Source organism: Muscardinus avellanarius (assembly GCF_963383645.1).
Source record: "Muscardinus avellanarius genome assembly, chromosome: 11".
NCBI classification, from domain to species: Eukaryota; Metazoa; Chordata; class Mammalia; order Rodentia; family Gliridae; genus Muscardinus; species Muscardinus avellanarius.
The window spans coordinates 5,216,764-5,240,979 of NC_137797.1; the positions used below are offsets into that span (position 1 = coordinate 5,216,764).

Genomic DNA, 24,216 nt, shown 5'->3' on the forward strand with positions numbered 1-24,216 from the left:
CAGAGCCTGAGACCTGCACCCAGGCCCCGTCCCCGTGTCCTTTCTCCCATGATCTCTGGCCGCTTCTACCAGGCAGAGAAACCAAGACAGAAAGCAAGCCAAGTCCTGGACAGTGAGCAGTGGCCCCAGCCACAGGCCCAGGGACGCCTCTGCAGGGGAGGGAGGCCTGGGAGGGGCTCCAGGGGAGGCGCCAAGGAATGCTGGGGGCAGACGACCTGGGCAGGCATCAACAAGTTTTATTCCATCCTTCCTGGCCCCCTGGCCACCCAGGCAGAGGGAGGACAGGCAGCCAGGAGCCTGGTCATGGCCCAGCTGTGTGAGGAGGAAGGCAGATCTGGTACCTGCCTTCATTCTGGCGTGAACGGGCCACACAGGTGGGACCCGACCGATTCACATTCTCTGTGGGTGGGCGAGGCTGGCGAGGGCCGGGGCGGGCAGGGAGGGGGTGGCCAGTCTTGGCCGTCCATGCCGACTCCGACACCCCATCAAGGCTGAGCCGGGCAGGGACGTGGACCGCTTCTCCAACAAACTGAGGAAGAAAGTGACCCAGGCAGTGAGCGGGGGAGGGGGCCGGCGAGGTCGGGGACAGTAAAAAAGTCTCACACGCACGCACCACCCGGACACACGCACACAGGGATGGGGGCTAGAAATAAGGTAGGGCGGGCTTCGGGCTCTCACACGACGCTCTGCCGGCCCCCGGGGCCCTCGAAGTCGGACATGCTGGAGCCGCCACCCCGGCCAAAGTCAATGAAAATCCCTTCGGAATCCGAGTCCGCTGACTCCAGGATCTGGTCCACCAGCGTCTCGGGGCTGGAGGTGGGCGGGGAGTCGTGGGCCGGGGCCTGCTCGGGGGGCTGGTCCGGGGGGTACAGTCTGCTGGGGCAGGGCCCTGAGTAGGGTGTCGGGGAGCCCCTGAAGGCCCCCGCTGGGCCCTGGCTGGGAGAGTCAGAGAAGCCCTGTGGCTCGGGGCAGGACGTCATCTCTGAGACAGAGTGCCTGCGGATGCTGGCGCCCCCGGCCGTCGTGCCCTCCGCCTCGTGCTCCGCCACAGGGTTCAGCAGAGGTGTGTTGTAGCTCTTGGAACGCACCACCGGGTTCTTGGCCAGGATGTCCCCGGAGCGGGAGCGACGCAGGAGGCGCTTCTCTGCAGGGAGAGAAGCAGTCACACAGGGCCGGCAGCACACCGGGCACCTGCCCGCTGCAGGCAGCCACCTCACCCAGCCTGAGCCTGGGCGGTCAGCAGGAGTTCAAGTCGGCTGCCCGGGTTCAAGTCTGCACCTCGCCAGTGACCTGTGCTGGTCACATAACCGTCCCGTGCCTCAGTTTCCCCAGAGGGGGATGCAGGTGCCAGCACCTTCCGAGGCCACCTGGATTCCTGCCCCCCAGGGTTAATATTTCAGGGTGGGGGTAAGGCCCATGGGGGAGGCACGAGGGGAGCGCTGTAGTGTGGGGGCAGACTGAAGGCGGCCCTGCTGGCCAGCAAGGAGTGTCAGCGCCCGGGCGGCCATGCCGAGGCTGCTGTGCACAGGCCTTCCAGGCCAGTGTGGAGAATAATGGAGTGTTGGGCCCCTTGGGCTCTCTGGCCAGGACGCTGGTGGGCAGTTCAGGCCCAGGACCCTGTGGTTACCACCAGGCGGCCAGGCTGAATGCAGCAAGTGCCCGTTCCTGGACGGGGAAGGCGAGGACCCCTCTTTATCAGGGCTAGGGGCCCAATGTCCAGGACCACATGGGGCCTGGGAGGTGCAAAGCTCTCTGGCTGGCTGTTGGGGCCCTGTGTAAGCCAGGACACACCTGGTAGGCAGGTTTCATACCAGTCAGTGGGCACTGGGCTGTCACTCCAGACTGGAGGAGGGTCCCAGGAAGCCCCATGCCACCCCTGGCTGGGATGCTCCCGTCCTTCAGCCCAGAGGGCGCTGTGGGGCCTCACTGGCCTTCCCTGCTGGACCAGAGCCTGGCCTCCAGGACTGGTGCACAGGAGGCCCCGCTGCCTAGCTCTTGAGGGCTAGGCCTAGCCTCCTCCCAGTGGGGATTCCTTGGGCCCCGGGCATTTGCATGTGCTGACAGGATTCATCTTTCAAGCCCCGGTGGGGGATGTCTTGGGAGCCCATCCATCCCCATTCCTCATGTCTGCCTGCCCAACCTCATTCCTGCATCTCTGGGTCCAGGTCAGCACAGGGCAGGGGCCAGCACGTGCTCGGGACCGGTCTGCTGGGATCTGGGCTTTCTGGTCTGCTGTGGGTGGATGGAGCCAGAGCTCACCCCGCCCCATGGCCCAGGCAACCCCTACCTAGGATGCAGGAGTGGGCGGAGGGGCCCTCGCTGGAGTAGAGGCCGCAGGTGCCCAGGTAGGGCGACACCACCTTCTGGACCAGCGCCTCCAGCCGCAGGTAGTCCTCGGTCACACCCCGGGGCTCGTGAACGCCCTGTGAGAGAGGAGGGGTCACGATGCGCCCTGGCCCGGGCAGCCGGTGCCCTGCTGCCCTCCTCCCGTCCCACAGGTCTCTGGCCGCGCCCCTACATGGCTGCTGCTGTACAGGAGGCCATGGTATTTGGGACGAAATGTAGGAAAAGGCCCTGTGGCTCTGGGGTGGCCTGCTGTCCTCCTGGAGGGTCCCAGGCAGTCAAGCCATCTGTGGACCTTGGCCAGGGAGGCCAAGCCTGGTAGGTAGCTGCTCACCCCTCAGAGCTGCAGGCGAGGGCTGTCCCACCCGACAGAACCACCTCCTCCGGGCCCACTCGGCGGCTTGCCGGTTAGCCCCGGCCTTTGTCTCCCCAACACACGGGGCCTTGCAGGGACCAAGCGGCTCCAGTTTTACTTAAGGCTGAGGCGATGGCTGGACGGAGCCCGGCCGCGCAGGCGCCGTGCCCAGCACCCAGACAGGCCCAGGGGGACGCAGACCCGGTGGCGCTTGCTGAAGATGATGAGGAATCAATGAGGGAAGACAGGTGTCCGGGGCTGCCAGCGGCGTGGTCCACACACGGCAGAGCACACGCCCGGCTTGTGGGTTTGTTTTTTTTACTGGAGACTGAACCTAAGGATGTTTTTTTGTTTTTGTTTTTGTTTTTTTTTTTTGGTGGTACTGGGGTTCCTGGAAGCCCTTCTACCTCCGGGCTACACTCCCAGACCTATTTTTACATTTTCATTTTTGGAAACAGGGTCTCCTAAGCCAGCGCGAGCGGCTGGCTTCGAACCTGCGCGATCCTCCTGTCTCCGCCTCCCAAGCGCGGGGATTACAAGCGTGCGCCACCACGCCCGGCTGAACCTAAGGATGTTCTACCTCTGAGCTAGAACTCCAGCCCTATTTTATTTTGAATTAAGATCTAGCCGGGTGTGGTGGCGCACGCTTATACTCCCAGCCTTCAGGAGGCTGAGACAGGAGGATCAGGATTTGCAGACAGCCTCGGCTACTTAGTAAGGCCCTGTGCAACTCAGTGAGACCCTGTTTCAAAATAAAGAATAGAAAATAGGGCTGGGGGTGTAGTTTGAAGGTAGAATGCCCCTAGGATCCATCCCTAGTACTGCAAAAAATAAAAAAATGAAAACATAAATAAGATCTAAGTTGCGAGGCTGCCCTCAAACCTTGATCCTCCTGTCTCTGCCTCCCAAGTACTGGGATTACAGACATATGCCACCATGCATCTCCCTCTTTCTTTCTTTCTTTCTTTCTTTCTTTCTTTCTTTCTTTCTTTCTCCTTTTGTGGTACTGGGAGTGGAACTCAGAGGCTTTCTACCTCTGGGCTATACTCCCAGCCCTATTTTATATTTTATTTGGAAACAGGGTCTCACTAAGTTGCTGAGAGCCTCACTAAGTAGCTGAGGCTGGCTTCGAACCTGCGCGATCCTCCTGTCTCAGCCTCCCAAGCGTGGGGATGATAAGCGTGCGCCACCACGCCCGGCTCATCCCGTTTCTCTAAGTGCACAATTCGGTCTTGCTGCCCGTGGCTCAGGAGGGGAAGCAAGGCCCAGATGGCTCATCTGCATGAACTCAGGTGCACAGCTATCAGGTGATGAGAACCCTGCCACTGGGATGCCCTGAGAAGGAGCTGTCGCCCTGGGGGGAGTCGGGGCACACGGTAGGCCCTCAACACACGCTGACCAGCAGCTGCAACCTCAGATCCTTCCAAGATTATGACAGCAGCTGGGCTGAACTCGACTGGGACCAGGATGAGGTCGAGGACAATCGTCAGGTGACCAGGATGAGGTCAAAGTCGGGGGAGAAGTGGTGTGTGGGGCGCTAGCAGAGGTTTGTGGTCAGGAGGCAGGGGCCCAGTCTGGGGACCTGGAACCGCGTCCAGGAAGTTGCAGGAGACTGAGCAGCCACCAGGGGGCAGCAACACCCAGGCTTGGCTGCCTCCTTGGCGGCTCCATCCCATAACTTTGAGTGCGCTAAATGCCTGCCAGGACAGGAAGCTTTTCCTTTGATTTCTCTCCATCACCCACCAGGTACAGGCCTTGTCCCACTGGACAGAGCAGAAAACTGCTCAGCGAGCCTCGGCTTCTACCCACAACCCACGCCCCAGCCCCTGCTCGCCCTGGCCCCTCCCTCCCCAGGACAGCCCCATGGAGCCTGACTTTCTTTAGAAGGCCTTGCATGGGGGAGTCTGATCAGTGGACAGGGCCTGGGCGCACCGGGCTGCGGCGCTCGTGGGCTCTGGACTAAAGGCCCCTGCCTGTGGATGGGCAGCTGACGGTCACCACCACCGTGTGAGTGAGACCCAAGGAGAGGCCTGCAGGCGTGGGAGACGGCAGTGTGCGGAGGGCCCGCTGGTGGCTGTCAGCTCCCTCTGTGGCAGGCACCTTCTGCTGGCTGCCTGGGGGGCTGTGGGTGGTGGAGCCCCTGCCCCAGGGCTGCCCTGCTGATGACAGTCCCCTCACACCGCGGGCACCCAGGTTCTTCCCGCCCCTCCTCTGCACACAGACTTCCTCATCTCTAAATCACAGGTCCCCAACTTCTCACCTCGGGCTCTACCCCCACCCAGCGAGGTCCCCGCAGCCCGGCCCACCACCCACCTGCAGCACCAGCAGCATCTGCACAATGGCGGGGGGCACGCGGGCATGGGCGCGGGCCAGCGCCTCCTCCAGCTTCACGCTGAGGGTGATGGTGTTCCGGAAGTGCAGTAGGGCCAGCTGGCGCACGGACGGCTCCTTGCCCTGCGGACACCACACAGCGCCTGCCACGTCAGCCGGGGTTTTGTGGCTGGACGCAGGGGACAGCCTGCTGACCCTCTCCAGCCCGTCTTCCTCCCCAGCTGAGCCCCGTCCTGAGGGGCGTGCTTCCTCAGGCAAGGGAAGGGCCTCCTGGCTCCAGGCTCTAACGGCCTGGGGGTGGGGGCTCATTTTAATTTTGTAGGTCGGCACCGGTATTGAGGGGTCAGGGCCTGAGCCTTCTCCCTGGTGCAAGGCCAGCAGGCCGCCGCGATCCTATGGCCCCAGATCAGGTGCCTGGCCCACCCTCCTCGCACCCCCACGCACCTGCACCGGGTAGAAGATGGCTTGCAGCGTGGGCAGCACATCGCTGAAGAAGAAGTCCCAGGTCTCCGCCAGCGAGTCCAGCAGCTTCTGACCTGTGGGTGCGAGCAGCGGTTACCTGGCCTGACGGGACACCGGCAGACCTCTGCCCACCCAGGACGAGGGGCTGAGGGCGGGCCGGGCCCTGCAGGCGAGTGTCAGGGTGACGTCCGCCACTGGCACGGGGCAGCACCGTCCCGGCAGCTTAGTCTCCTGTGCCTCAGTTGCTCTGTTTGTGAAAGGAGGCTGTGATGGGGCCCACCTCCTGGAGCAAGTGGGACAAGACAGGACGGAACCCCACGGGCTCCGCACAGGGCCTGGGGCCACAGCCAGCACCGTGCGGTTACGGTGTGCCCTCAGGTCCTCCTCGCAACCGGCTCCTGCTCTCCCCGACCCTGCCACTGGCACACATTTAGGGGTCTGCTCTCTCAGGCAGACCCGATGCCAACTCCATGGATCCATTATGTGACAGACAGGCAGGGCACAGAACAGCGGCCTGGAGGGTGAGGGTGGGGGCCCAGGCTGCCACAGCCCGCTCTGCTGCTGCGGCCCCACACAGAGGCGGATGGTGAGCGGAGGCCTCTTGCAGGAGGCGCTGCCAAGCCGGGTTTAGGGGACACGCTTGCTGGACAGGCTGCATGAGGGGCATGTCTCGGTACAGGAACCCTCAAGGCAGGTATGCGGAAAGTGGGCGTTTGGACAAGCTCTGAGGGCATTCTGCTGGCCTCTAACAAGGTGGGTGGCCTTGGGGATGGGGCAGCGGAGGGGCCCCAAGCCAGGACACGTGACTCGCAGAAGCCTGGGGAGCTGGGGGAGGGGCTGCTGAGTCCGGGAAGGCGCAGGGCCGGCCTGTGTCCCCAAGACTTCTGCTGCTTGGGGGTCTGAATGAAGATGGTGGAGTCCCCAAATTCCAGCCGGCCGGAGCCAGGCTGAGCTGCCTCCAGGTTGCCATGGGAACGCAGAAGCTGGCCCTTTCCTGGAGGCCTGCCCCTCACTGAGAGCCCCAGGTCTGCGTAGATGTGAGGGCCTCTGTGTGTGGCCCGTCTGCCACTCTGGCCCTCTGGGATGGGCAGCCCACACCTGGCTGCGAGGGCGAGGGCCGGGCGGATGCTTGTGGCGCTGCGGAACCCTGCCCACACACAAAGTCCCTTCAGTTCCCTGCCGCCGCGCAGGAAGAAAGGCCGCTCAGTCCCGGGCCTGGCGTGGGGCGGCCCTGGGCGCCGGCCAGGCCCGCGTTCCGCTGAGCACAGACCATTCTCCAGCCCACAGGGCGGAAACGCTGCGGAGAGCAGATGTTGTAAAACCCAGAATCCGGCCCCCGGCCTGGGCCGCACGTCGACCAGGCGGCCAGGAAGCATGGCTTCACTCCTGGCTGGGCTTTTGCTGGGGACAGAGGGCACTGGGGTTGGAGCCTCGCTGTGGGAGCCCAGGGCACTTCTGTGAGCTGAGTCTCAGCGGCGCCCTCTGTGAAATAAATGGGCACAGTAACCACCCCACGGGCGCAGTCACCAACCAGCACCAGGCAGCGCTTGGCGGGCGGGCCTGTATGCCATGCCTGGGCTCCAGCCAGGGCACAGGCCTGGATCTCTGTGCCACCTCTGGGGTGGAGGGCTGTGGGGTGCAGGTGGCAGCAGCCCAGGCCGGTTGCGCTCTGCCTCAGTCTGAGAGTGGGGCATCCCCTGTGTGGCTTGGGTACAGAACCACCCAGGCTGGCTGGCTGGAGGCTCTTGGCCTCGCGGGGAAGACCCTGGGATGGGGTTGACCACAGGGTGCTGACGAAGGCCACAGCGTGGGCGCGGAGTCAGGGACGGGATGGCTGCTGGTGCAGTGTGGACACACGCCTACAGGAGGCTCAGCTTCCCAGGCCGGCAGGCGGCGGGGCCGGGCTGCTGGGAGATCGTGAGGAGTACCCGCAGGCTGCCAGGCCTTCCTCCCTGTTCCCAGGGGGCGCCCTCTGTCTCAGGCTGCTCCCGGGATTTTCCACTTCCAGGAATCATCCCTGTTAGGGGCTGATGTACAAGGCCTCAGCGTGGCAGGGTGGGGAGGGGCCGCCAGGGCTGCAGGGGCCGACTTGGGGGAAGGAGGTCCTGGGTGGGGCGGGTCCTGAGGTCACTGTCAGGGTGGGGGTCCCCTGCCATCCCCACTCAGAGGGGCTGAGGGCTCAGATGCCCTCAACAGGCCACGCTCTGAGGACCTCTGTTGCCAACTAGGACTCGCCCTTCCTGCCCCAGGTGATCATTTGCCCTCACACCCCACGCCGGCCAGTCCCCGTAGGGTCCACGCCTGTGTCCCAGCATGAGTTCCTGCAGGGCAGGGCCTGTGTCTCCTCCATCCCCCAGTCCCCAGAGGTCGCCTGGGGCCTGGCACGCAGTGGACGTGGTGTGGACAGAACCCGCCCTACCCCCCCAGGGCTGAGTTGGGGATGTGAAGGCCAGAGAGGGCTCGGCCTGCCTGTGGCTAACTGAGAGCCCGAGGCCATCCCTGCCAGCCTGGCACTCGTTGCCTGTCCCCAGGGGCCTGGTGAGGATGGAGGCAGCTTCCCAGGACTGGCCTCTGCCCCACTGGACGCCTGGACACTGCCAGCCGAAAAGAGGGTATGGGGGTGCTTGCTCAGGTACCCAGTCCTGTCACTGGGTCCTGTAGGCCCGGGGGCTGCCTCCTCCAGGAAGCTGCCCCAGACGCCCTGCTGCCTGTGCCTGAGGTCCTCACAGCCCTGTCGGGCTGGTGTACACGGTGGAGGCCCAACAAACACAGCACAGGCCTCCAAGCCACCGCCTTTGCCTGGATGGAGGATCCTGGGGCGGCAGGCGCAAAGCGAGGGCTGGGGAGCCGGCTGCCTGCTTTGCACCCAGCTGTCCAGCGTGAGGCCTGGGGGAGAGGCTGAGCCACCCCAAGCCTCCTTGGCAGGGCGGCCGGGGCACCCAACTGAGTTAGCAGAGGTGACCTTGGGACGGAGGTCAGGACAAGCGAGCGGCTCTGGATGGGCCTGGCTCTCAGCAGGCACTCCACAAATGCTCCCGGAGCCTGGGTGGGGAGACCCCTGCAAAGGGCAGATGGGTGTGCCGTGTTCTGTTGCCAGCCACCCTGCAGTCAAGCCCCTCCTGAAACAGGCACACGCTTGGGCTGCTGAACACCGGAGGAGGTCGGGCCCTGTACACCTGCTGAGGTCCGGGGCAGGCAGGAAGGCTGCTGCAACTCGGGGAAGGGCCAGGTGAGCGCCCGGGTTCCAACCCACCTCTGCTCTGCCCGCAGGGCAGTCCCGATGGCCTAGCACTGCCACCTCGCCCACATCTGGAAACATGTCTGAGGCCCAGATGGGTGTGGATGTTAAGAAACCCCACTCTGAGCCCATCGTCCCCAGCTCAGGCCGGCAGCTCTGCACTGCGCTGAGCAGCAGAGGTGGTCTGCATCCAAACCAGTTCCCACCTGATTCACAAAGACCCCGACCCAGAGTCCCCCAAGCTCCCGGCATGGGATCCACCAGGCAGCGAGGTAGAGCAGGACTGTCCCCCAACATCTCAGGGCCTCCTAGGCTCTGTGTGTGTGGGACACATTCTCTCCTCTTAGGAACGAGCTCAGCCCCAGCAGACACCCCGCAGCCTGGGCCACACTCACCCTCGTAGAAGCGGATCTTGTCCCGGAGGATCACCATGCCTTTGGTCAGCAGCTGGTTCTGAAAACAAACACAGAGGTGTCAGCAAGCCCCGTAGGGTCCCCAGGAGGCCGCCCGCAAGCAGCTGAGGCCCTGAGAGGGGCAGCAGCTTGCTGGGCCCTGCCATCCACGCACAGCGCAGATCTCAGCCCGGCCCGTGAGCCAGGAAGGCCCCAGCCTTGTCACGAGACAGGAGGTGGCGCAGGGACATCGGGCCTCCGCGCTGGGCTGAGCCAGGCAGGGGCTGCTGCATGCCCCCCCCGTGGAGAGGGGCCTTGAGAGGCCGTCAGCCACAACGGGGAGCTGGCGTGTGCGGTGGGCGGCTCAGTGCGGAGGAAGCACTCTCCCTGCGCCCTCACAACAGCCGGAGGTGGCGACCACCCGAGTGTCCACCCTCACGCGAGTGCGTGGAGCAGTGTGGACGTCCACGCGACAGGACAGTGTTCACCCACAGGAGGGGATGATGTGCCGCTCACTCGGTGATGTGGACACACTTTACAAAGAGGACAAGCCGGGCGTGGTGGGCACGCTTGTAGTCCTCGCGCTTGGGAGGCAGACAGGAGGATCGCGCAGGTTCGAAGCCAGCCGCGCTGGCTTAAGAGACCCTGTTTCCAAATAAAAATATAAAATAGGTCTGGGAGTGCAGCCCGGAGGTAGAAGGGTTCCATCCCCAGTACCACCAAAACAAAAACAAAACAAAACAAAAAAAACAGAGATGAGACGTGGGGCTGCCCGACGGGGAAGGCCACGCGCTGCGTCGACGTCCAGCGTCCAGGGCGTCCGCAGAGACACAGAGGCCTAGCCGGGGCGGGGCCGGGGGCGGAGGGGCCCAAAGGGGCCTGGGGCTCCTTTTGGAGGTGGCAAGGATGTTGCAAGCGGTGGCAACAGTTGCACAACTCGGCAAATGTGCCACAACCCACTTGGTGGCACACTTTCACCGAGTAGAGCGGTGTGCAAATCACACCCAACAAAGCGGCCGGCTTCGAACCCGCGCGGTCCTCCTGTCTCCGCCTCCCAAGCGCGGGGATGACAAGCGTGCCCACCGCGCCCGGCTTTATTTTTTACTCTTTATTTTGAAACCGGGTCTCACTGAGTGGCCGAGGGCCTCACTAAGTAGCTGAGGCTGTCCATGAACCACGATCCTCTTGTCTCAGCCTTCCAAATGCTGGGATGACAAGTGTGCGCCTCCACACCTGGTAAGTAGTAATAATTTTCAAGAAGCCTGAGACCCTGTGATGTGAGGATCCACAGGCCCGCCCCCATCCCATCCCCTGGCTAGGGCAGACTGTGCCCAGAGTCTGTAGGAGAGAGCCTGCCTCATGCGCCACCTGGCCGAGCTCAGGGCACCGGGTCCGGCGTGGCTCTCAGCCCTCCCCGGCTGTGTGATGTCGGGCAGGCGGCTCTGCCTCCCTGAGCCTCAAGCTCTCGTGTGTGTCGACTGCACAGGTCTGTGCGCCAGTGGGGGTGCAGCAAGCGTGTGCTGCAGATACTAGCAAAGTGGCCTCGGGAATGCTGGGAGCACGGTACCATCGGCAGGCACCATGCGCTGGGGGCGCCAGGGCTGTGCGCACGACCCCAGACGAGACGGCAGGGACCCTGTATGATAATAACAGTGGTGGTGAAATCAGCACTCTGTGTCCCCTTGTGCGCCAGGCTCAGCATTAAGGCTCATCGGCAAGCCGGGCGTGGTGCCGCACGCTTGTAATCCCCGCGCTTAGGAGGCGGAGACAGGAGGATCGCGCCGGTTCGAAGCCAGCCTCAGCTACTTAGAGAGGCGCATAGGAACTTAGTGAGACCCTGTTTCCAAGTTAAAAAAAAAAAAATAGGTCTGAGAGTGTAGTCCGGAGGTAGAAAAGCCCCTGGGTTCCACCCCCAGTACCACAAAAAGAAAAAAAAAGAATTAAAAATATGGCTGGGGGTGTAGCTTAGAGGTCAAATGCCCCTGGGTTCCATTCCCAGACCCGCAAAAAATAAAAAGACTGGCATCATATTAAACTCCACAACAATCCACACTGGCTAGATGGGGGAACTGAGTCACCGCCAAGCGGGTCCCCATGCAGACGGGGTGGGCTGGCACTCCGTGCCCCCTAGAGCGGCGACCCTGTCCTTTCTGGCCGGCCAGGTACCCACCTGCAGGTACTCGGTGAAGAAGGGCCCCAGCTCCGTCTTCAGCAGCTGCCTGCGGGGAGAGACCAGGGTGAGTGGGAACCACGGGGTGCTGGAGACCCACCCTCCCAGCACGCAGGCCGGGGTGCCGGGATCAGGGAGCCCCCGCCCGCTTCACAGGGGCACCTGGCGAGGCCCCCAGGGGACAGTGGGGGCCACGGGTCGCACCTTCTCAAGCACATCCTGGCCCTGCACCTGCCACGTCTGCACAGCGGCCCTCCTTCCCTGCAGGGCGCTCCTTCAGGCTCCAGAGACCCAGCAGCAGCCCTCACGGACCGGGGCTGCCTTTGTGCCAGACGATGCCCCCAGGATGCACTGCCTCCGCCAGAGGGAGGACCTGAACTTCACCTGTCACGCGATGCTGATGCTTCCTGGGGCCGCACACCTCCACGAGACCACGGTCTCCCTGTCCCAATCACTGGCTGATACATGCCGCCCGGGCCGCATCTCACCAGCAGGCTCGTGTGCTGAGCCAAGCTGACCGGAAACCTTAATCTCGGAAGGGTGCTATTTCCAAGTTTCTTAGCAGTCCTGAATTACGAGCAGTCTTCACTGTGCGTGGCTCTGACACGAGCGGGTTTCAGTAAGCAGGTGAGTTAACCCCGGTCACCGACAACGCCGTTCAATTCCCACAGCGTTCACTGGGCGACCACATACAGTACAGTCGCCACTGCTGGCTTCCAGGCCGCCGAACCACACACACAAACAACAGGCAGTGACCTGTGACCAGTCAGCCTTCTGGCTGCTAGGACCAAAACTCCAGACAAGCACAACTTAGACAAAGAATGGTTTATGTTATGCTCAGATTTATTTATTTATTTATTTATTTATTTATTTATTTATTTATTTTTCCGGTGCTAGGAATGGAACCCAGGGGCATTCTACTTCCAAGCTACAACCCCAGCCCTATTTTTCAGTCTTTATTTGGAAACAGGGTCTCACTGAGTTGCACAGGGCCTCACTAAGTAGCTGAGGCTGTCCTTGAATGGCGATCCTCTTGTCTCAGCCTCCCGAATGCTGGGATTACAAGTGTGTGCCACTGTGCCCGGCTAGTCAAAAATATCTGGAATGGAAAATGCACTCAACGTACCTGCTAAGAACCTCCGCTCAGCCCGGCCCACTGCAACCTGCTCAGAACACCTGTTACAAGCCCGTGCGGTGGCGCACACCTGCAACCCAGGACTCGAGAGGCTGAGATAGGAGGATCGCAGGCTCGAGGTCAGCCTCGGCAACTGACTGAGGCCCTCGGCCACTCAGTGAGACCCTGTTTCAAAATAAAAGATAAATGCCAGGCCTGGTGGCACATGGTTGTAAATCCCTGTTTCCAAAGAAACAGGGTGTGGCTCGGAGGCAAATGCCCCTGGGTCCCACCCCCAGACCCACACACAAAAGAGGGTACTAGAGACTGGACCTAGGGGCATGCTACTTCTGAGCTACACCCTCATCCGTTTTGATTTTTTTAAGTTTGTTTTTTCTTTTCTTTTCTTCCACTTTTTTTTTTTTTTTTGCAACAATATCTAGGCTAGAACCCAGGGGCATTTTACCTCCAAAGCTATATCCCCAGCCCAATTTTTTTTTTTTTTTTGTGGTGGGTCTGGGGATGGAACCCAGGGGCATTCGAGCTATACCTCTTGCCCTATTTTTTTTTATTCTTTATTTTTAAATAATGTCTCACTAAGTTGCAGAGGGCCTCACTAAGTAGCTGAAGCTGTCCACTAACCGCAATCCTCAGTCTCAGCCTCCCAAATGCTGAGATTAAAGCATGTACCACCACGCCTGGCTCCCAGCCCGATTGTTTATTCTCTATTTTGAAACAGGGTCTCACTGAGTTGCAAAGGGCCTCACTAAGTAGCTGAGGATGTCCACAAACTGAGATCCTCCTGCCTCAGCCTCCCAAATGCTGGGATTACACATGTTGCTATCACACCCGGCTCTGTTCTTTATTTATTTTTTATTTTTTTGGTGGTACTGGGGTTCCTGGAAACCCTTCTTCCTCCGGGCTACACTCCCAGACCTATTTTGTATTTTTTATTTGGAAACAGGGTCTCTTAAGTCAGCGCGGCTGGCTTCGAACCAGCGCGATCTTCCTGTCTCTGTCTCCCCAGCAGGGGGATCACAAGCGTGCGCCACCACGCCCGGCCTGCTCTTTATTTTTAAACGGGGTCTTACAAAATAATTGAGGCTGACAGCAAACCTGCGATCCTCCTGTCTAAGCCTCCCAAGTACTGGGATTACAAGCGTGCACCACCATGCCCTGCCCAATAGAAGCTTATATATAGCCACACATGGCACAAGGGCATTTCTCTCAACAAAAGACTGTAATACAACAGTGGTCCCCGAGACTATCACAGAGCGGAAAGACTCCTACTGCCCAGTGATCTCTATTTTGTTGGTATTGGGGATTGAGCCCAGGGTGTTCCAACTCCGAGCTACACACCCAGCTCTTTTTATTTTGAAATAGGGTCTCACTAGGTTGCTGAGGCTGGCCTCGAACCTGCAATCGTCCTGCCTCAGCCTCCCAAGACCGGGATTACAGATGTGTGCCACCAGGCCCCCCTCATCTACTACTCTCCCCGAACCTTTCCTACATCTGGATAGGCAAATGCCACAGAGCTACGGGCCTACAGCTCTCAGCGCGGCCGCACGCTGGAGAGGCCTGTCACCCGGTGCCCCCGGCAGGCTGGAGCACGGGGCTCGGGTGCAGCCGGCCGGGCGTCCAGGCGAGTGTGGGTGCACTCGGCCATGTTCTGACGGCAACCAAACTGCCTGCGCATGCATTTCTCAGCCACAGTCCTCTTGCCGCACACAGGAGCCCGTGTGTGCAGAGACCAGCACATACAGGACCTCAGCGCCCTCACTCCCCGGCCACGGCGCCGGCCCTGTGCCGCTCGCCCTCCCTGCTGGCCAGCTCCGGGAACAGGGGAAGGCTCGCACGCTGCAGTCGGTGGCTCTGGGCACAGAGTCTCCTGGGGTCAAAGCTAAGCACCAATTACGGATTTAATACACAATGAGATCCACTTGGTTCAACGTGACCACGAGATCAAGGAGGCTGGTGTGGGGGGCGGTTCTTCTCTACTGTCCTGGGGTCGAACCCAGGAGCATTCTGCCTCTGGGCTCCACCCCAACCTCAAAATTAATTAATTAATTAATTATTTATTTAGTGGATCTGGGGGTGGAACCCAGGGGCTTTCTACCTCCGGGCTACATTCCCAGACCTATTTTCTATTTTATTTGGAAGCAGGGTCTCACTAAGTTGCTGAGAGCCTCACTAAGTAGCCGAGGCTGGCTTCGAACCTGCGTGATCCTCCTGTCTCAGCCTCCCAAGCGCGGGGATTACAAGTGTGCGCCACCACGCCCGGTTACTTTTATTTTGAAACAGGGTCTCACTAGTTGCTCAGGGTCTCACCAACTTGCTGAGGCTGGCCTTGAACGTGCGATCCTCCTGTCTCAGCCTCCCTAGCCCTGGGATCATAGGAGTGTGGCCACGGCCAGCTACGCGATGGTTCTTCATATCCCCCCCGGGGGCTGGGGTTGGAGGCCTGAGTCCTTGCTTATTAGTCCTGTAACAAGCAAGTCTGTATAAAAGAGAATCCACATGGCAGGGGCTCCTCGGGGCCACAGAGAGGATGCAGGAAGGCACAAAGATCTGTCACATGGCCGGCGTGACCAGGGCCCCACTATAAATCCCTGGGCGTGTGATTCAAGGCCTCCTGGCGTCTCGCTTTGAACTGTCCATGAAGATGCCCCGGGTGGCCACCGTGGCCAGAGCAGGCACAGAGGGCAGCATCTCCCCGCTGGGGGCCCGAGGCTCCACTGCTGCCTTTAAAGATTATTTGTTTAGCCAGGTGTGGTGGCGCACATTGTAATCCCAGCATTTGGGAGACCAAGATTGGCAGTTCGTGGCCAGCCTCAGCTACTTGGCGAGGCCCTCCGCAATTTAGTGAGACCCTGTTTCAAAATAAAGAATAAAAAATAGGCTAGGGGTGTAGCTCAGAAGTCAAATGCCCCTGGGTTCCATCCCTAGATCCGAAAAAAGAAAGATTTTATTATAAACAACAAAACCAACCGGGCGTGGAGGGGCACCCTTGTAATCCCAGCATTCAGGAGGCTGAGACAGGAGGATCGCAGTTCAGGGACAGCCTCAGCTACTTAGTGAGGCCCTTTGCCACTCAGTGAGACCCTGTTTAAAAATAAGGAATAAAAAATAGGGCAGAGTTCGGAGGTAGAATGCCCCTGGGTTCCATCCCCAGTACCGCAAAAAAATAAATTAAAAAATAAAAAATAAATACAACAACAAACCCCAGCAGATTCTTCAACCTAGTTACAATCTCCTCACCCTGAGCAGCAGCGTATCAACAAAAGGGGGTTCCTGGGCCCCAGCCTGTGTGGTCGGCTAAGCCACGGGGCCCTAGAGAGGCCGGGGCGGCCTCCCCAGGAGGTCAGGCCCTCCGCTCGGGCGTGACTGTGGCAGCCTGCCCTCCTCACCCTCTCATGCTTCCTTGGGTCCCAAGGGGAAGGCCTGTCGCCTATTTTTCCAGACATGCTTTTGACACATGGACAGCGCGGGTCGGGGCTGGAGGGGATCAGCACAGAGTCCAGAAACAGCTCCTTGGACCAGCTGTGTGACCCCGGGCGAGAAGCTCGACCACTCCGAGCTGCAGCCTCCTCCACCACAAGCAAGCGCAGGCTCCCACGACCCTGGATTTCCAGCCAGTGGTAGGAAATGTGGGAGTCGGGGAGCTGTTACTGCTTTATCTCGGGTAACGCTCTGGTCAATAAACAGATGGGTCCTTCTTTGACAGAACGAATACCCTTGGCCTCCGCTCGGGGGGGACCTGGGACTTGTCTCAGCCTCTGTCCAAGCTCTAGCCTGCTCCGCCTTGAAGGACATCCCAGGACGGGTGGGCCTGGCGCCCCTCGAGGGCACAGGGCCGCTGAGGCTGGCCTGACTGGCTGCTGGAGACCTGGGCCTCCCTCGCCGCCCCCAGGCCCGGCGGGAGCACTCACCGGACGGCCTCGTTGAGGCTGAAGAGCTCCTGGTCGGGCAGCCCCTTGCGCTGGAAGACGGCCACCACACCGTTGTGGATGCTGAGGATGGGGAGAGAGGCGCGTTAGCACCCAGAGGGACGTCCTGCCTCCTCTCCACGAGCTGAGCCGGTTCCCACCCTGTCTACACACCTAGTTCCACCCAAGATCCCGCAACCCAGCCCTGCGCCCTGGGGCCAAGGCCTGCGGTCCAGAGCATCCTGGGACCCACACAGCGCTCTTGTGCAAGCCTCAGCCCACTCTCCTCCCCTGCTCTTAACCCCCTTCCCTGCGGAGCCGAAGCCAGCGCCACCCTCCACTTGCCGCTCCGCCCCCAGGCTCCCAGCGTATGAAGGCCGACCTGTCTTCTTGGCACCTGCTGCCTCTGGCCCCGCCCCACCATGGCCAGCCCTAATCCAGGCTGGCCTTGGCTCCCGGGGAACCCCTCGGGGCCCCCACATTCAGGCTGTGGCCTGTAGACAGCTCAGTGGGGCGGGTGTCCGCTGGCCCTGCTTACTGAAACCTTTATGTGAGAATCTGCAAGCGTTTTCCAGAAAGGGCCAGAGGTCAAGCTCTGAGCCTTCCTGGCCATCCGGTCTCTTGCAGCTGCTCAGCTTTCTGCTGCCGTGGTGTGAAGACGCAGACAGCACATAAAAGAACAGAGGTCTCGGTGCCCCAAGAAAACCTCACTGATAAAAACAGGCCGCCAGTGTGTGGGCTCCCGCGGTGAAGGCGTTCCCAGCAGGGCTTCGAGGGTCCCTGAACTGAGCCTGCAGACCCCCAGCCTTGCTGAACACTGCACATCCTGGCCGGCGGCACCCAGCCACAGGGCCTTTGCACAGGCCTTCCTTCCATTTGGCCCTCTGCCGCTCCTGCATCGCCGTGGTCCCTCACTACCCAACACAACCCACCCTGGCTTTCTAGGCATCAGTCAGCGAGCAGCCGCACCGGGGCTTTAGTGCCATCCCTTGATCAAACCTCGGGGACGCAGGCCTGTGCTGTTCCTACACATCTCTGTGGCTCAAGGGAGAAGCATGGAGCACGAGCACCGACCCCAGGAGGCCCACCGCCCTCCTGCCCGGAAGCCTCCCCCCTTCCCTCACCCCTGGCAAACCATCTCCAGCCTGCTCCCATGATGCTCTGCCGCCCCTCCCCCCAGCCTCCCTCAGCGTCCCCACCCCCACCCAGGCTGCTGGGCGGGGCAGGTCTCCAGGACCTCCAGGGTGCTGCCCAGGCCTAGGCTGCAGGGAGGGGTGCAGGGAGGGGTGCTAGCTACCACACCTGGCCGCGCCCCTCCTTCTAACCACTAGCACTTGGGGGCAGGGACTGCTTGGCTCTAGGTTGCTGGAGAAAGCTCTGAGGCTCAGAGAGGCCAGGAGACTTGCCCAGAGTCTCACAGCTTGGTACCCACAGAGGCAGAACTGAGACGGAGCGCTGAGCCCTGGTGGCCCCACCCAGACCCTGGGGTGCCCGGGCTCGACCCCAATCCTTCGTCTCTCTGGCTCTGAGAGGTTCCCCGCTCTTTCCAAAGCCTGAGCTTGGCAAACAAAAAACCCTGTGTAGCACTGGAGGGAGAGGAAGGGTGGGGAGAGCCTGGGCCCTCATGTGACTGTCAACCCCCAAGACAGAAGTGAAACCCCAGCCGTGCCGGCGGGGCCTCCCAGACCAGAGCCGCGGCCAGCCCCGGCATCTGCAGCCGGTGCGTGAAAACCACAGAGGCCCCGGGACGTCTGCGAGGCCCACGCGGAGACGCCCCGCCAGCACGCACACTGGAGGGCGCAGCTAGGGAGAAGCCAGGCCTGAGCTGGGCATGGTCCAGGTGACTGGGCCATGGGCCGTGACTGCGGGCGGGACGGCAGCCCAGGGCTGCGCTGGAGAGGAAGCCTGGCAAGGCGAAGGGTCTATCCAGGGACCTCCATCTCCATCTTTCCCAGGCCCCTACTCCACTCTAGACATGGCCTCTGGGAGCCCCAGAGAAAAGGGCCTCTGCTGGGGACCCCTCCTCACTCTGCACCCCTGGAAGCTGACCAGGGTTCCTGCTGGGCTGGTCCCCTCACCGGCACCCAGCCCGGCTCCTCTTGGGACCCATGGGTCCACCATGGGGATTCTGATGCTGGAGATGGAACACGCCACACCCGGAGCTGCACCCCAGCCCCCCACAGGACCCCTGGGGCAGGGAGCGGGGCCTCCTGGGGGCCTGGAGCCCTTCCTGAAACACACAGTGAATGTGAGAACGTGAGGACGGTCTTCCCGGCTGCCCCCACCTCTAGCCCCCCAGGGTTCTGACTGGCTGTGCTGGGAGGGAGAGAAGCTGGTGTGGGGAGGTCCGGGGCCCCTGCCTCTGCCACCAAGTGCCGCGACCCCAGGGGCCTAAAGACACCAGCTCTGCTCTTACCCTCAACAACTGCACGTTGGCCCCTCCCACTCAAGTGGAGTGGCAGGGACTGGGCCCCTCTGGAGGCTTGGGGAGGGAGGACCCGCCTGGCCTTCCCTCCCGGGGAATAGAGGCCTCCTGGCTCCGCAGGCCAGGACAGCTGGGGGTCATCTTCACATCTTCCTCTGCTCCCCCTCCCCCATGGAGACCCTGTGATTACACAGGGCCCCCTAGTCCCGGGCAATCTCCCCCTCCGAAGACCGCCTGATGACATCTGCCATGTTTGCAGATCCTGAGAACCACCATGCATGCATCTTTTTGTATTTACTGGACTCAGGAACGTTCTAGCACTGAGCTACACCCCTGTTTTATCTTGAAACAGGTTCTTGCTAAGTTGATCAAACCTTGCTACCTGGAAGAGACTGGCCTTGAACCTGGGACCCTCCAGTCTTAGCCTCCTAAGTGTGGGGATTACAGGTGTGCGCCACCACACCCAGATGGCTTCAGAGGGCGCTGGGAACCCAGAGAGGGAGGTGGAGAGCCCTGCAGTCCCTCCTGCCTCCAGCCCGGCTCTGAGGCTCGCCCACAACCCTGGCCTCGTGGCTCCCGGGCTGGTGGTGGAGCCGTGGCGCTGGGCCAGCGCGGGATCCAGGCTCTGTCCCAATTTGCTGCACGGATCTGGGCAGCGCCTGTGTCTCTCTGGGCCTCACTCACAAAGCGGGGGCACTGAGTGATATCTGGAGGGCTGTGGGGTGAGAGGAGGCCACCTGGGCCGGGGTGGAGATGGGGCCCAGCACGGGCCAGTGTGAAGCAGGGAGCAGGACCAGCGGCTGGACAGCCAGGGCCCCAGCTGCTCCCGCCCGCACCAGGGGAGTGAGGACCAGGCCCTTCAGCCACTCGCTACAGAATACAGCTCTCCCCCACCTCGTCCTGGCCCAGCTGGGACAAGCCACACGTGTTCCTGAACCACAGCCTTGTGTCCATCTGGGGATCCTGACCAGGCCCCTCTCCCCCTGACCTTGTGTCCCTACATGAAAGCTGGGGTCTGGGCCCAGCCTTGGAGGTGGACCAGAGGGGAAGGAGTGGGCACATGCCGGTCAAGGCCTCCCCTGAGAGTGGTGGGCACTGCTGCCCCAGCCTCCGGTGGACCAAGGCCTGGCGGAGCACCTCCACACAGGGAGCGCCCTCGGTCCAAGCACTCGCAGAGGGGTTTGTGTGTGAAGGGCTTGGGGAGCTCCCTTGCACCCCAGCTGGGGTCTTCTGCAAGGTCAGCCCTGCTGGGGACCCCCAGAGAGGTGGCAGTACGGGCTGGGATGCCTGAGTACCCCAAGCCCCTTGGGATGACCGTGGATCCCCCACACCTTCTGAAGTGTCCCTGGAGCCCGGGGGATGGGGGGGGGTGCGGAGGGGGGGACGAAGCTTGTCAGGCCCTTGGGCTCCAGATGGGAAAACAGTCGTGTCTTTTAGGGGCTCTGCCACCCACTGCCCTGGGGGCGCCCCATGGTGCGCTTCTCAGCCCCAGGCCTGGCACCGGCCGGATGAGCCACAGCTGCTGGGTAAAGTGGCAGCAGGTGCTCGGGAATCCCCCCAGGAGACGCTGGGTCTGCAAGGGAGGTCCAGCCGCAGCCGCCTGGCCAGCTGCAGCCCCATGGACGCTCCCCACAGCCTGCAGACCCGGCGCCTGCGGAAGGAGTGAGTGGCCAGCAGTGCTAGCTCGGAGCCCAGCACAGCCGCCAGTCCTCCCAGGCCCAAGGACGGCCTGCAGTTACCTCTGTGGCCCTGCACCTCATTTCCTGACTCCCCTCGTGGACTCTGGGCTCCAGAAGGCTGCCCTCGGCCGAACCTACATCCCCGCAGCCCATGCCAGCCCCTTGAATGAGTGAAGGACGGGCGGATGGACAGATGGACGGACTGGCTGAGTGTGTGAATTCCATTCTCATGACAGAGCCAGCAGTATATCTTTGACCTGTGTCCAGATGAGGAGCCAGAGGTGTGGGGAACGTAGGGGCTGTGCCCAGGGTCACTGCACTGGGGTGAACATGCCCCCAAGATATTCACATGCCCTGAAATCTCAGACCTGACCAGGAAATAGGGTCTCTGCTAATGTGATGGGTGAAGATCTTGAGGTGAAGTCAGCGGTATTTACAGTGGGCCCTAAATCCAGAAAATGGTGTCTGATAAGAGAAGGAAGGGTGTACCTGGAATCCCAGTCCTTGGGAGGCTGAGACAGGAGGGTCACAGGTTGGAGGCCGGCCTCAGCAAGTAGTGAGACTCTCATCAACCTTGTGAGACCTTGTTTGAAAATAAAAAAATAAAATAGGGCTGGGGTGTAGCTCAGAGGTTGAGTGCCCCTGGGTTCAATCCCCAGTACCACCGAAAAATCAAAAAACCCAAAAACAAAAATCAGAGAGAGAGGGGCGGCAAACCTGGAATCCTAGTACTTGGGAAACTGAAACAGGAGGGTCACAGGTTTGAGGCCAGCCTCAGCAACTTAAAAGCCCTCATTTCAAAGTGAAAACCAAAATTAGGGCTGGGGTTATAGCTCAGAGGTGGAACACTCCTGGGTTCAAGCCCTAGTACCGACCCCTCCTCCCAAAAAAAGGGAGACACGGAAGGAGTTTTATTTTTTTTTTTGGTGGTACTGGAGGTAGAACCCAGGGGCCTTCTACCTCCGGACTATACTCCCAGACCTACTTTATTTGGAAACAGGGTCTTTTCGGCCAGCTGAGGCTGGCTTTGAAACTGCGCGATTCTCCTGTCTCTGCCTCCCAAGCGCTAGGATTACAAGCGTGCCCCACCACGCCCAGCTAGGAAGGAGATTTGAACAGAGAAGGCCACTCTGGAGGACAGGCAGAGCCTGGAGCAGTGCTGCCACAAGCCACAGAGAACCGGGCGCGGGCAGGGCCAAGCGCAGCACCCCAGACACGCTGGAGCGCCCCGCCCAGCCACAACCACACGCGGACTTTCGGCCTCCAGAGCCCCGAAGGATGCCTTTCTGTCTTTGAAGCCACCCGCCTTGTAGTCACTTGTTCCAGAAGCCCCAGGAAACTACGGCAGGCAGATAAAAAGAGGTGCACTTTGGACTCAAAATGTGGACGCCACAGCTCAGCCAGCAGGACCTACAGGCTAACAGGGCTGCCCCCCAGCACAGGCTGTGCCCCACGCAGGAGAGGGGGCAGGCAGATCAGCAGGGGCCAGGGGTCCCGTCCCCGGTCGTCTAGACGGCTGGCCGGGGTCTGGCGGGGAGACGAGCCAGGTGCCAGCAGGTGCTTGGCGAGCAAGGCTGCCTTCCTCTGCAATGCCCAGGCCACTGAGGGAAGTGCCAGGGGTGACGCGGGCGCCTCTCCCTGCAAGGCCTCCCTGAGCCCGTGGGAGAACCAGAGATGAGGGCGCCTCCTGTCTGCAGACCCTGGTAGGAGACTCGGCAGAGGGCGGGAGGGAGCTGACTTCCAGGGGCGACCCAGCTGCTGTCTCCACAGGCAAGCTGCCCATCTCCGGGGGAGTCTGGCCTAGACTTTGAGTACTTTTACATCCAATCCTAAACACAGTCCCACAAGGTGGGCTCTGTTTGTTAACTGCCTATTTTAGGGCTAAGGAAATTAAGGAGCCATCTGGCAGCACACAGCTATAATCCCAATAGGCCCAGACTGGAGAATCCCAGGTTCAAGGCCTGCCTCAGCAATTTGGCCAGACAATGTTTCAAACTAAAAGCATACATAAAAAGGGTTGGGAGTGTAGCATTCAGGAGGCGGAGACCGGAGGATCGCGGTTCACAGACAGCCTCAGCTACTTACGGAGGCCCTTCGCAACTCAGTGAGACCCTGTTTCAAAAATAAAAAGACTAAAAATTAGGGCTGGGGGTGTAGCTCAGAGGTACAGTGTCCCTGGGTTCCATCCCCAGTACTGCAAAAAAAAAAAAAAAAAAAAAAAAAGTTGGAAGTGTAGCTCACAAGCAGACTGCCCCTGGGTTCAATCCCCTGTACCAAAAAGAAAGCCAGCCAGCCAGCCAGCCAGGTGCACTGGTGCACATGGTGAAGCAATCCAGGTGCTTGGGAGGCCGAGACTGGAGGATCACGTCTGAGGCCAGACTGCAACTTAGTGAGAGCCTTGGCAATTTAGCAAGGTCTTGTTTCAAAATTAAAAAAAAAAGAAAGGGCCGGGCATGCTGGCACACGCTTGTAATCCCAGCACTTGGGAGGCTGAGACAGGAGGATGGCACAAGTTCGAAGCCAGCCTCTGCTACTTAGTGAGGCTCTCAGCAACTTAGTGAGACCCTGTTTCCACATAAAGTATAAAATAGGTCTGGGAGTATAGCCCGGAGGTAGAAAAGCTCCTGGGTTCCATCCCCAGTACTACCAATAAATAAATAAATAAATAAATAATAAAATAATAAGAGCTAGGGCAGAATGTCCCTGGGCTCAATTCCTTGACCTGAAGAAAGAGGAAAGAAAGAAACTAAGAAATGTGACTTCTCAGACACACAGCGCGGAGTGCGCAGAGCCGGGACTTGAACTCAGTCCATCTGCCACTTTCCACTAAACTGTGTCAAAAAACCAGGAGCCCGAGCCCGTCCGGCCGGCGGGAGGCGGGCCAGGGAGGCCCCAGGGCAGCCTCGCCGGCCTCACCGGCCCGGCCACGGGGCGGGCACCGGGCGCCACGTCCGCGCGTGGCCAGCCCTGCCCGGTGCGGCCAGGGTCCGGCTGGCCCGGAAGTCCGAGGGCTGAGCGGGGCCGCGCGTCCGGGCGGCGCGGGGGGCCCGGGTTCGCCCCGGGTGGGGTGCGCGCCCACCTCGCACCCTCCGCCCGCCGGCCCCGCGGGGGCGGACCTCTGCGCAGGGCCCCCCACTCCCTCGGGCCCGGGCCGCCCCCCGCCGCCGTCCGGCCCCCTCCCCGGCCGCGGGCCGCCCCCGCCGCCGTCCGGCCCCCCCGCCGCCCCCCGCCCGCCTACCTGTTCCAGGTGGCGTTGGCGCAGGCCCGGCGCTGCTGCGAGCCCCGCTCGTCGGCGGCCGGCTCTCTCTTGCCCAGGTCACTGAGGCTGGGCGAACTCATGAACTTCAACCTGCGGAGAGTCCTCATGGTGGGCGGCGGCCGCGCTCGCGTCTACGCGGGCACCCGCCCGGGCTCCAGCGCCGGGGGCGGGGCCGAGTGGGCGGGGCGTGTCGGGGGCGGGGCCTCCGGCGGGGCGGGGCCGGCGCGCCCTCGTCCGGCCTCCCGGGGGTCGCGCTCGGCCCCTCCCCTCCTCCGGGGCGCTCGTGCCCCCTGGAAGCCGCCGCGCGCAGGACGCACAGCCCAGCCCCAGGCGCCCACCTCTGCGGCCACGTAACACCTCGCACGCGGACCCCCGACCGGAGACTCCCCCGCCTCCGCCGCACGCAGAGTCTTTTTCTCCTCCTCCCTCCTCGGAAGAGGGGGTGTGCTCAGAGATCCGGCAGGATCCCCTCTCCAGGCCAAGGCTCTCCGCAGGCTCCGGCTAAAGGCTGTCCGCCCCGTC

The 24,216-nt window shown here is 61.5% G+C and overlaps 1 protein-coding gene across 2 annotated transcripts; it reads right to left on the reverse strand.

Annotated features, from left to right (window-relative positions):
• Positions 1-674: 674 nt before the first annotated feature.
• PRR5 (proline rich 5) lies at positions 675-23,801 on the reverse strand (the record flags this gene model as incomplete). 2 transcript variants are annotated; one of them, XM_080706340.1, is made up of 8 exons in its annotated part: positions 675-1,144; positions 2,288-2,423; positions 5,012-5,152; positions 5,474-5,565; positions 9,125-9,182; positions 11,292-11,340; positions 16,335-16,415; positions 23,674-23,801. In XM_080706340.1, the coding sequence occupies 8 exons, from the start codon at positions 23,799-23,801 to the stop codon at positions 675-677; spliced, it is 1,155 nt and encodes a 384-aa protein (XP_080562466.1). The 2 variants fall into 2 exon arrangements, with proteins under 2 accessions (XP_080562466.1, XP_080562465.1); XM_080706339.1 differs by having other exon boundaries at positions 9,125-9,200.
• Positions 23,802-24,216: the final 415 nt, after the last annotated feature.